This window comes from Cryptosporidium parvum, chromosome 3, assembly GCF_000165345.1.
Source record: "Cryptosporidium parvum Iowa II chromosome 3, whole genome shotgun sequence".
NCBI classification, from domain to species: domain Eukaryota; phylum Apicomplexa; class Conoidasida; order Eucoccidiorida; family Cryptosporidiidae; genus Cryptosporidium; species Cryptosporidium parvum.
In genome coordinates, this window is record NC_006982.1 from 1016526 (window position 1) to 1028928 (window position 12403).

General features: G+C 31.4%; 5 protein-coding genes and 1 non-coding gene across 6 annotated transcripts; 3 read left to right on the forward strand and 3 right to left on the reverse strand.

Moving 5' to 3' along the window:
• Nucleotides 1-445: 445 nt before the first annotated feature.
• cgd3_4100 (conserved protein, COG SSU ribosomal protein S8E) lies at nt 446-1228 on the forward strand (the record flags this gene model as incomplete). The annotated part of the gene is made up of 1 exon (XM_626954.1): nt 446-1228. The coding sequence occupies one exon, from the start codon at nt 446-448 to the stop codon at nt 1226-1228; it is 783 nt and encodes a 260-aa protein (XP_626954.1).
• Nucleotides 1229-1514: 286 nt separating this feature from the next.
• cgd3_4110 (hypothetical protein) lies at nt 1515-3614 on the forward strand (the record flags this gene model as incomplete). Its single annotated transcript, XM_626955.1, has 1 exon — nt 1515-3614. The coding sequence occupies one exon, from the start codon at nt 1515-1517 to the stop codon at nt 3612-3614; it is 2100 nt and encodes a 699-aa protein (XP_626955.1).
• A 95-nt stretch (nt 3615-3709) lies between these two features.
• On the reverse strand, nt 3710-4045 carry cgd3_4120 (hypothetical protein; the record flags this gene model as incomplete). The annotated part of the gene is made up of 1 exon (XM_626956.1): nt 3710-4045. The coding sequence occupies one exon, from the start codon at nt 4043-4045 to the stop codon at nt 3710-3712; it is 336 nt and encodes a 111-aa protein (XP_626956.1).
• A 486-nt stretch (nt 4046-4531) lies between these two features.
• Nucleotides 4532-7123, forward strand: cgd3_4130 (hypothetical protein; the record flags this gene model as incomplete). The annotated part of the gene is made up of 1 exon (XM_626957.1): nt 4532-7123. The coding sequence occupies one exon, from the start codon at nt 4532-4534 to the stop codon at nt 7121-7123; it is 2592 nt and encodes an 863-aa protein (XP_626957.1).
• Nucleotides 7124-7531: 408 nt separating this feature from the next.
• Nucleotides 7532-7605, reverse strand: cgd3_4135 (the record flags this gene model as incomplete). The annotated part of the gene is made up of 1 exon: nt 7532-7605. It is a non-coding gene; the product is annotated as a tRNA-Met (tRNA).
• A 364-nt stretch (nt 7606-7969) lies between these two features.
• cgd3_4140 (P-type ATpase3, 13 transmembrane regions) lies at nt 7970-12265 on the reverse strand (the record flags this gene model as incomplete). Its single annotated transcript, XM_626958.1, has 1 exon — nt 7970-12265. One exon carries the CDS (start codon nt 12263-12265, stop codon nt 7970-7972), a length of 4296 nt encoding a protein of 1431 aa, XP_626958.1.
• Between the last annotated feature and the right edge of the window lie 138 nt (nt 12266-12403).

Here is a 12403-nt window from a genome sequence, read left to right on the forward strand (position 1 = left end):
CAAAATATTTCATTCTTAAATAAAGCAAAAAAAAAGAAAGCTTCCTATTATTATTACACACAATTTACACTAGCTTTAATCAACCCCACTTATTCCCGAATAACTTTTTATTTATTATATTTTTTTGATCGTGATGCTCGGCTTTTAAAGACATTTTGCGGTATTTAATTAGGTACCGAATAAATTTGAGGCGCCAAAAACTTTGGCGGTCAGTGCACTTAGAGAGAAAATAAGTGGTGAAAATATATATATTTAATGGTTAATTAAATATTAGCGGAATAATAAAATCAAGATTGGACAGCAAAATTGATTGTTTGTAAAGAAAATAAGCAAAATTCTTTCTCATAGAATACAGAGAAAGTTTTGTATTAGAGGAAGGTGGAAAGACTTTTTCTTTTTTTTTTTTTTGTAATAAAAGATAGCATTGATACTTATTTGACCAAATATGCCTCAGAATGAATATATTGAATTACACAGAAAACGCCACGGATATAGGTTTGATCACTTTGAAAAGAAAAGAAAGTTTGAATCACGAAAAGTCCACAAAGATTCTCAACATGCTCAAAAACTCAGAGGTATAAAGGCTAAGCTTTACAATAAGAAGAGATATGCTGAAAAGGCCACTTTGAGAAAGTTAGTCAAAGCTAACGAGGAGAAAGATGCAGTTGAAAAGGACCCAGAAAATGTACAGAAAGGTGCAGTTCCATCATACTTGTTGGACCGTGAGGGAGTTAATCGAACAAAGATTCTAAGTAATATGATAAAGCAGAAAAGAAAGGAAAAATCTGCAAAGTGGCAAGTACCTATTCCAAAAATTAAGGCTTTGAATGAAGATGAAATGTTCAAAATCTTAAGAACTGGTAAGAGACAGAAGAAATCATGGAAGAGAGTTGTCAATAAAGTTTGTTTTGTCGGAAATGACTTTACTAGAAAACCACCAAAGCTCGAGAGATACATTAGGCCAACTGGGCTAAGATTTAAAAAGGCTCATGTTACACATCCAGAACTTAAGACCACTTTTTACCTTGATATTGTTTCCATCAAGAAAAATCCACAAAGTCAACTATATACTACATTAGGTGTAATTACTAAAGGTACTATAATTGAAGTAAATGTTAGTGAACTAGGTCTTGTTACACAAACCGGTAAAGTTGTATGGGCAAAGTATGCTCAGGTAACTAATAATCCAGAAATTGATGGTTGCATTAATGCTGTTTTATTAGTTTAATTCAATACTATGTAACAAGGTTTATTATTAGATGGCAATACTAAGGTAAATTCACAAAATATATGATTTAGTCATTTTAATTTATATTAATTCTCGGATTAATTTTTTTTTTAATTTTCATTTTTGACCGGTACCTTATAATTAATAAATTAAAAATACCGGCGAATTTAGCCCCACTAATAATCAGAAAATACTCCAAAAAAAAGACATTTTCTTTCTTTCAATCTAAATAGCTTTTACAATGAAATAAAATTCAAAAATAAATCTTCTTCGTCAGTCAAAGAACATGAAACCTAGCTTAGAATGTAAGCTTCTTTTAAAAACGAACACATACTTACCAGAGATACCTACTTACTGGCTGGACTCTACAAATTTTCCAACATTTGATAGTGATACGTACGAAATTAAATCCAAAGAGATTAATGCCATAGATGCAGTTATTGATTCTACACAGATAGGTAACGGGCCCTTCACTTCTGCATGCTATAGTGAAGATGGAGAAATTTTGGCAGTGTCCAATTTAGAAGGGATTTATATATTAGGGTCTTATACTAGAACCTGTTTTGCAGCAATTCCATTTGGTTTATTGAAAAAAGAGCTTAAAATTGAAGACTCTGTGCTTCTTATTTGCAATGACATTTATATCTTTGGAAGAAACTGCTTACTTGGAGCCTTATTTAGTGAACATATTGTTTTCTGGGATTTATTCTCAAAGAAATTCAATAACTACGAATGCTATCTCCCAAATTTTATTGGATCATTTAGTAATAAAGATCTTTTTCTGCATATCAATCAAAAGCAACAACTCTATAATTACCTACCACCTCAATACTTTAATATGATTGATCCTGGAGACTTTGAAAGAAATAAATTTGTTTCAATTCAAGGAATTAAAACAAATCATGAAAAGGATGCCACTAAAACTGAGAGCCAAAATACGATCATTATTGAATTTGTGCTTGAACTCTTCAACTCTTTGCCACTACTTGTACAAACAAAAACCAAATATATTACTCAAAATGAATTAAAAAATGAACTTTTAGATAAATCATCAATTCAACAAGAATTTGCAATCCATTCTGTATCTTCAATATTTCCAGATTATATGTTGAATAATACTTCAACAAAATATGTAGACTTTAAAAACAACAATAAATTGGTTTCTTTGGCTGTTTTTGAGAAGGAAGGACGTAGGGTTTATTCAAGTTTCGTTATAATTGGTGAAACAAATATATTACTTGTTTTTGATGAATTTAAAACCATTCTTTCGCTAAAAACAATTCCGAGCTATGGAAAAAGGCATAACAAGTATCTTTATAGCTGTAATTTACAGTTTAACAAAGATGGAGATATTTTAGTATTACAGTACTCTGATAGGTTTACTGTTTATTCATTGAAACAAATAGATGACTCGAAATCTAGAGATAATTTTAGAGCAGATTCTGACTTAAAACAGGTAAATGATTTGACTGAAAGTGAAAACTATAACGATACTGATGATGAAAGTGATCAAGAATATTTAACAGTATTGGGAATTAAATCTGAAAAATATGTTCCAACTATTAAGATTAAGCTACTCTACTCATATTCTCAAGTCATTCAAAAGGAATGGATTACTTCTATTTCTATATATAATGAAAAAATGTATGACTCTCATCAAATTTGCACTGACAAGCTTTATGGTCCAATTAGTCAACTATACCCATGCGGTGTTTTGGCTATAACTACAATATCTTCAAATGGCCAATCTTTTTATTACTTAATGAAAACTTGCTCTAACTCGGATGATAGAAGTTACGTTTCAAATTCTTTAAATATCAAGTGCGATCATTATTGTAATGATAATACAGGATCAAATATGATAATTTGGAAGTTGGAGCTGACAAAGCTTAACGGAGTTAGAAAAATAATCTGGCAACCAGGAGATTCTATTTGTTTAGCAATTCAATTTTCTGAAAGGCTTAAGAATACTAAACTCATGTATGATGACTACTATGAAATGAACAGTAAAAATGCGAGTTTATTAACTCATATAGATAAAAATAATATCTTTGGAAAAATATTCTTTATAGATTCTAGGTGTTCAAATGATGATATGTTACTTTGGTCGAGGTTGATGGAGGACTTTATTGCAATTCATAAAAACAAAGAATATATAGAGAAAGAGGATGAATTTGACAAAGTGGATGAGAAACAAGACGATTCAGAACTTGATGAAATTAAAAAGACTTTTCTTGATGAGTATTATAAAGTAGTTTCAAAGCAAGACACACACCAACAAGGTTATAATGAAATACAAATACAAAAATTCTCGGAAGACTTACATGAGTTTAATAAGAATTTGGATAAGAAAGTCTATTGGTTTGATATAAACAGAAAGGTTTAAAGCAATATAGTACCTAATTAGCTGTATATATATACATTTATACAGTCCTTAATAAATTATTATTAATTATACAATTTACTATTTAATGTTGAAATTTACTCTTTTAACAACTCCTTATATCTTTGATTTGGTATTAAGAATAAATTAAAATCATTATTGACTGCACAACTTGGATTCTCCATTTTAATCATATTTCTCAAGTTTTCATCCCTAATAACAAATCTACCATCTTCTGTTGTCTCTATACTTTTCTTTAAACATTCTTCGATAAATTTTTGTCCTAAAATTGAAACAATTGAAAACAAATTAGGGTCTGATGACTTTGCACCTTGCCTATTCATAATATACTCAACACACTCCTTTGGGAAGATTATGCTTTCTATCTTTGCCTCGTCTGATTCTGTATTTGCAGATTTTCCTGGTAGTGTCATTCTTCCTTTCTATTAAATTTATTATTGGCTAAAAACAAAATAATGAATAAATTCAGTAAAGCAAGTCTGACTATATGCAACAGTACCCACTAATATTTACCCTAAACCGTCATAAGTTAATCCTGTGTTCCATTCCTTAATATAAATTTCCCGCAATTAAAATAATTAGTTCTTAGAAAATATAAATTAATTTGTTCAACATTTCCCGCATTACTCATTTTTTTTAAATTATTAGAATTGCAAAAAATGTCACAGAAAATTGAGAATGGTGGCGCCAATGGCGGCAACTTACTAATATGAGGGGTGTATACTAGCAAACAACTAGTATAGGCTGCAAATGGGAATTGAAGTATGGTGTGTGGAATAAGTATTAAAAAGATAATAGCTTGTGAATAATTTCATTAAAAATTAAATGACATTGACTAAATTATCAAGAAAAGTCACTATTTAAGCCCAATTAGGACTTGAAGTAATGAAAATTATAAGATGCCATGTATACATTATAGGAAAGAAAATGTAAGGTCAGGATTAATACATCCAAATGGCAAAATTGTCGCATTGTTGGTTTCTTCTAATATATATACAATCGAGTTGTACAGAATTGATGATCTTGATAAACCAATTAAACTGCTTTGGTCTTTCCAGATTAAAGATAAGCCAAGTTGTATGGATTGGTGTAATAATGCAAAAAGTATCTGTATCGGCGATACAAATGGTTCTGTTACTATCATTGATATCAATGGTCAAGTAAATAGCTATAATAACCTTCATTCACAAAATAATGAGATCAAGGAAATGAGAAACTTTATGTTATCAGGAGAACTCTTAAATTTAAGAAAGGAAGGAATATTTCCAAGAAAATTGCAAGAACTAATAGTAATTGAACCTTATTCTTTAAGTATTAGAAACTCAAATGGTTCAGAAAACATTGGATTAGATGAGCTATTGAATGAATTCGTTTTAGATCAAGAAGCGGATGATCATTTTGATGATTCTCAAATTGATGGCACTACAAATCAACTTGAAATATCAAAAAGTAAAGTAGAAATACTTCCTGAAGATTCTCAAAATGCAAATAGAGGTAACTATAAGGAAGCACCAAAGTTACTCCCAGAATATTTGAACCTGGAGGAAGATGTATGCTTAATTTTGACTATTGACTCAAAAAATAATATGATTTGTTCTATTGGTGGCCACACGCCTGTTTGGGTTTATAATCTACATGATCTTGGTCAAGGTAAAGATAGAATATTGAAAGATATTAGCATTTGTAAAAATCATATATTTCTAACTTATTTCCCTGAAAGTGAAAAAAAGGAAGACTTATTTATAGAAATGATTGATATGAAACAATTTATCGACTCTTTTACAATAATATTCAATACATTTGGATTCTTGCAATATATGAGGCAGTTACTTAATTATCTTAAAAATGTTTTTCAACAGATATTGTCTGTTTGGCTTACTGGGATTAAGCCATTTAGACAGTTTCTAAGTAATGATAAAACGGTTAAAAAAAGCAATTTTTCAATATTTTTACTTTCAATCATTTCAGGAGCTCCAATAAATATGTTTCAACCCGGTAACTCTTCTACAACTGAACTATCTATTACAATTGATCAGTTAGTTATGTTTGGTCAGAATATTAATGACTCTATGGTTTATATTGAAAATACTATTTCACAAACTGTGGAGCCTGTGATGCAACAGATTTTTATTATTTGGAGTATTATTCAAAAAACAGAGATTATTGAAGATCAGGAAACTAACAAAGTTTCAGCGCAGATTCATCTTTTGAAAGAGTTTAGCAAAACCTTAAATTACGAGACTGAGCAAGTTAAACCAATTGTTCATACTTTTTTGCATCTATTAAGCATAGCTAAGACCTATAAAGATGATGTAAAGAAAACTTCAACCGATCATTTTTTACCACCAAAAATTATTTCTTCTGTAAATTCCAATATTATCGCCTCTACTTTCAAAATTAGTTCAGATTCATACTTTGTATTAAAGGATTTTATCAAGAGAAAACATCTTTTCACTGATGAAAATGTGAAGGAAATGGATGATGAATCTCAAATAAGCCACTTTTTGAATGAAATAGAATTCAGAAAAATTGATAAGCTTCTAAATGAAGATGCAGAAGGTTGTTCTTTATCTTGTATTTTTAATTTGAGCTCTGCCATTGAAGAACTTTATAGACTAGCTGTCAAGAAAGTCTCAAAGAATTTCATTTGTAGCTTTTCTTCCTTAAAGGTGAATTTAGATCCAGGATATTTTTCCAAACAAAAAATCTTCAACTGTACAAATGTATCAATGGATGATTTCCAAAATATAGTCGTTAAGTTAATTCATCCAATACAAACTGAAAACAATAAATATGTTATTTCTAAGATTTGTATTAAGAATGATGAATTTTCAAGCCCTATTTCTACATTTGGAAACAATCATACGCTCGAGTATCCAACAGATTTTTCAAACGGAAATATTCAAATTGAATATTGTTCCAAGGCATTTTCACCAAGTATTAACAAAATATCAATTGAATATACAATTGTGTGCCTTCCAATTCATTTACAGAACTTTAAGATTTCTAGTGTAGTATGGACCCACACTAATGAGCTTTTAATGCTTGTTGATGATGGCTTAAAATCATCTCTTCTTTTTGGATTTAATTTAGATCTGATCAAATTACATGCTTTAACTCCAAGAACAAATAATTTATTGGACGATTCTTTACAAAATAATAATCTTGCTCAAAATTCACTCAGACTAATGTTCAGTATAATTAATTCCAAAGCTGGACAGGACATCACCAAGTCTTGTGCTAAATCTTGTCTAAATCTCACCAACTTGTCAAATATATTTCATTACTCTCAAGACATCTCTCGAATTCATAGGCCTCAGAAGTTTAGAAACTTGTCAATGAACATTTCTGGAACCAATGAAAGTAACTCCTCTATTGAATTCAATGAATCTCAAAAGGAATTTTGTACAAGTACAATGATTCTCGACTTTCACTCAAAATTTAACCAAGTAAGTTTAATCATCATTAACAAAATAACTTTTACTTTTTAATTTAATTAAAATTTCTTTTTAGAAATGTTTTGTTATTTCTGATCATAACGCTGGAAGGATTGCTGTAGGATATTTGGAATAGCTTCTATTTTGTTCAAATATCTCTCAAAACATTCTAGATTTAAATCTAATATCTATTAAAGCTGCCTAAATCATCTATTAGTAACATTCTAATCAATAAAAAAAAAGATTTGAAATATTCAATGGTTAATTCAATATAACTTTTAGCCAAATTTTTCCCAAAACTAAATAGAAATTTCGACAAAAAAATTCAAAAATACCTTTATAATAACCTCGAAGCCATTTAAAATAATCTATAATTATTCCGTTGTTATCTTTTAAAACATTCTAATTAGTTCATCTCCCTCAAAGCTTCCTTGAGTATTATGATTTATAAGTGCTGAAAAAAGGAGCTGACGGGACTCGAACCCGTGACCTCGAGGGTATGAATCTCGCGCACTAGCCAACTATGCGACAGCTCCTCATACTTGTCCTGGTGATAGTTCGAGGTTAAATTACTTAAAATTAAATTGAAAAAAAACTTAATGCAAATCTTGGATCGTCTCTCCAATATAATTTGCCATTCACAAAACCAGTACAAAGATCAAACCAATAAATACGCGCAAATACTTATACAAATATTATAAAACCTAGATAATAGTAGGGCTCTAAAGTAGAATAAGCAATATTCATCAAAATAAATGTTCAAAATGCGAACGAGTAGGTCCATTTGGATAGTTAAAAAAATTTGTTAAAAATGTGAAAATTGCTTTAATAGGAAGTTCAAAAGTGAAAATAGGCATTTAATAATTAAGGATGCCTCAGTTCATATATAAAGGAAATTAATTAAAATTGTCTTTCAACGGATGTTTTTCGATCCTCCTTATGTTTTGTGATTAAAGAAAAGAGCGAAACCGTCAAAAACATGGTAGTTAGGCAAATGATCACAAACTCGATTCTCCAACTAAAAGGAATAATATTGGAGCCGTTGGGTCCTGAAAAAGGTCTTGATGAAGGGTTAATCACAGTGACCCCAAATAACTTAAAAACTGAATTTTTAATATTTTCAGAGTCACAGTTGACTCTAAACATGCATGTGAAACTATTAGGTCCAGTAAAAATTAGTGTGCCATAAACTAATGCGTTAATTGTTACAGGAACTAATATAAACGGGTTCTTGAAGAAAGGATTTCTAAACTGGGATCCCATAGTATAGCATAATGCAGTGGCAATAATCTGGACTGCAGTGTAGATCCAAGAGCATGTTGACTCAATATTATCCATACGCATAAACCAATTTTGAGCGGGTAATTGAACATTGAAGTTTTTAGAGGACTGAAACCAAGGCTTGGAGCTAAGTCTATTAAACATTATAAAATAACCAATAATGTAAGTAGTGATTGGGGTCAAAAAGGCTAAAGCAAAGCGGAAGCTTGCAATACTACCAAAAGGTCTGGCTGCTGCTAATCTTCTACATGGAGAGTTGAACAAAAGTCCAATTAGGAGAAGAGTCTGTGCAAAGAAAGCAACAAATGAGCTGGAAATATCTGGAACTGCTGCATATGCAAAGTGTGTTAATAATGTTTCACTTAGAGATGTCATAATACCATACGCAACGAGATACAGTAAGATTGACATGGCTGAAGCTAGGCTACTCCTTCCTTCACGAATGATTTCTAATACAGAGTTCAAATTTGAGGTAGAGGAATTGAAGGGAGCTACCAAAGATGCGTCTCCCCTTGAAAATGAAAGCCCTACGTGGGAAATTCTGAGAGCTCCACAGTCGTTTCCACCATCCCCTACCATTCCAGTTATGATACCTCTCTTCATAAAAAGACTTATTACCTCAGACTTGTTATTTGGAGACATTCTAGCATAGACACTAACGCGGTTTAATATGTGATCAATCTTGGTTTTTCCCCGAAGTAGGCCACATGAGGCCTCAATATCCAGTTTATCAAGATTCTTGGATCCTCTTATAGGCTCAAAGAAAACTATTGAAGAGTTATGCTCCTTTAATAATATGTTAAAGCAATCACCAGTCAAAATTAAGTTTCCAAATTTACTATCTTTAGTGTATATCTCGCTATCTGCAATTAATTCTCTTGATTCTCTGCATCTCCATTGTACATATTCAGACCCCATTTGATTTGTTGAAAGCTCAGAGACTGCAATTTTTCCATAAGTCTCGTCAACTATTCCAAGTTTCAAAGCAGCATTTAACCCTGTTAATGCAGAGTCCCCAGTAATCATAATAGGTAGTACATCAGAGTCCACTAGTTGTTTTAGAACATGAGAGGCTTCTTTCCTCACAGTATTTTCAAACAGTAAAAGTCCAATTGGCGATAAATCAGTTTCTATATCATTTCTATTCAACGTCAGATACAAGTTTAGCAAACTCTTTTCTATTCTTTTGTAACCGGACATAATTAAATAATAACCTTTAGAAGAAAGCTCGTCAAGCTTCTGCTTAAATTCAGTTCCAATGGATCCGGTATAAATTTTTTGGATTGATTCAGGTGCTCCCTTGGTGAATAAATAGTATTCGTCATTATACTTACAATGTACAATGATACTCATTAGTCTTCTATTGTAGTCAAACGGAAAAATTCGGAGTACCTCTAATGAGCTAATCGAAATATCTGTTTTTTCCAAACCGTCATATCCTGAACCAATGGACCGAATATAAACGCTGTCATTTGTTGGATCCTTTTCAAAAAAGCTGTTCGTAACTGAAAAAAGTGCTTTATCGGTATCGTTTCCATTCATACTCTCATAGTATTTTCTTGGATTAGTAATTACGTCACGAGAGATTCCAAAGTTTGTTGGAGAGTGGCTTAGCGATGTACAACTTTTTATTGATAAGAATGCCAGCTTAAACTTATCTTGAATCTCATCTATATTGTAAACACTATCAGACAAAACATAATCAATGCTTTGGCTTCTTGTGTCATGTTCAGATAAAACAATAGAATAATCCGTACTCATTTCTGTTGGTGTAACATCAGCATTGAGTAAGTAGCTTTGTTCATCACTACCAATGGTATTTATTGGAGACATACCAATAAAATCAAGATGATCATTAGTCAATGTTCCTGTTTTATCAAAACACATAATCCTAAGTTTCCCAGCGAGGATGATTCTAGTTGGAATAAGAGCCTTGACATTGAAGTTCTTAAAAAGTCTTCTTGATGAAATATTTTGAGACAAAGTATTCAGTACCCCAAGATAAAGAGGGAAAGTGGAATTCATAGATCCTAATGCAAAGAAGAATGTAAATAACCCCCAGCTGAACGAATTACCTTGTTTGAAAATGATCAATGCCACGATAATACTTAAAAAAAGCCAAACAATGGGAAGTTGATCATATAGTCCAAAACTATATTTACTGGGATATAAAATTGATCTAATGATCTTTCCTCTAAGAGTAGAAATACCAGTTCGAATAACTAATGCTGTAGTAGTAGATGGTTCATCTGATACAAGCTTTTGATTTCCAGGTAGTTCAGATAGGTCTGTACTTAAGTTAATAATTGAATCAGTGGATCTTGTTGATGATGTTTGGATATTCATAGATCCAATCGAACTGCTAAGAGCCATTCCTCTACCAACATTATTATAAACAGCAGTAACTTGTGTACCTGCATATAAAAAATACCTCTTTCCTGAATATGGCCCATCTTCTGGAGATATTTTTTCAGATTCACATTCAGAAATGGGCATTTTCAAAACCTCAGCAGATTCACCTGTCAACATTGACTCATTAACAACGGCTGAACCTGATAAGAGTAGAAGATCACATGGTACTATAGAATTCTCATATACATGTATAATATCACCAGGTACTAATTCTAAGTTATGTAAAGTAACTAGCTTCCCATCCCTTATAACCTTGACATTATCACATCCCGTCATTTCTGCCAATTCTCTGATATTTCTAATTTTAATAAAGTGAATCCTTATATTTGCAATGATACTGATAATCATCATTGGGACCCATTTTACGGCAAAAAGTACGTATCCTTGGAATGTATATGAAGCTACAACAAGAAGTTGGAACACTGTTAGAGGATTAAGAATCTCATTCAAGAGACCCTCAATGAGAGAAGGCAATTCAATATTAATTTCATTTTTTCCATAAGATTGGTATTGTTCATGTACAAGTTCACTATTTAAACCTAAAATAGGGCTGAGAATCATTGTTCCGTCTTTATATTCCTTTTTTACACCTTCAGAATCTTCTTGTTTCTTTAAAGCTTTCAAATTCTCAAAGTTTGGTTTTAATTGTTCTAGCTCTGATATGTTTGGAACACTATAAATATCATTTTCCAAATAGGCTGTAAGATTAGCGAGTTCACCATTAGAACCCATTTGATCCTCTACACATGTGAACTTTTTTAAATTTTCTGAATACCAATATCTGACACAGAAAAGTTCAAAGTATGCTTTGCAAGTGTTGTCATCAGTACGTTCTCTTTGAACAGATATAGTGGAAAGTATATAGCCAGAAATCTCGTCATTCAGAACTCTTGAAAGTTTATTGAAAGGATCTAGAAAAAGGGAAAGAATTTTGTTAAGTTTTGTCTGCTTTTTACATGTGACATCAGAATCTACATTTATCTTTTGCCATATTGATACAAAATCAGCATCTTTTAAATCACAAGGATAATAAAAGAATTGTTCAAATGAAGATTTTGTTGATCTATAAAAGAAGCATAAAAAGAAGCACTCTAACCAAAGTGATATAAATACAAGAGCTCTATTACTCCAGTAAGGCGCAAGCTCTCTTCTATTACAACCAGCCGTATCATATGTATGAATAATGATAAATAAAAATGGTAATATTGTGGATAATGTAGTAATTGAGCGGAGAAGAGAGCCAATAACAGAATACTTATACCCAATTTGAAGACCATCGCGTCGTTCTTGCTTTTTTGCATTCCTATTTCTGTATAAGCTCCAGCAGTATGCTAGAATAGCCGATACCAAAAGGCTAATGAATGTAGTCCATCCCAATTTAGCACTAATAATAGGATTAGCAGGAGAGTGAAGAGTTAATCTAGAAAGATCTCTATAAATTCTAACAAATAATCCCTTGCGTTCACCTGAAGGCACTAAATCAACTCCTTCATTATGGGCCATTATTAACTGCTAAAAACTAGAACAAGAAAAGGCACTTTAGCAAGAAACAACTCTCCTGTTCAATCAAAAAATAACTAAATCCCAATCTTAAATCTTTAATCAATCTTCAAGGGAGAATTTATTCTTTAATTTAATCCA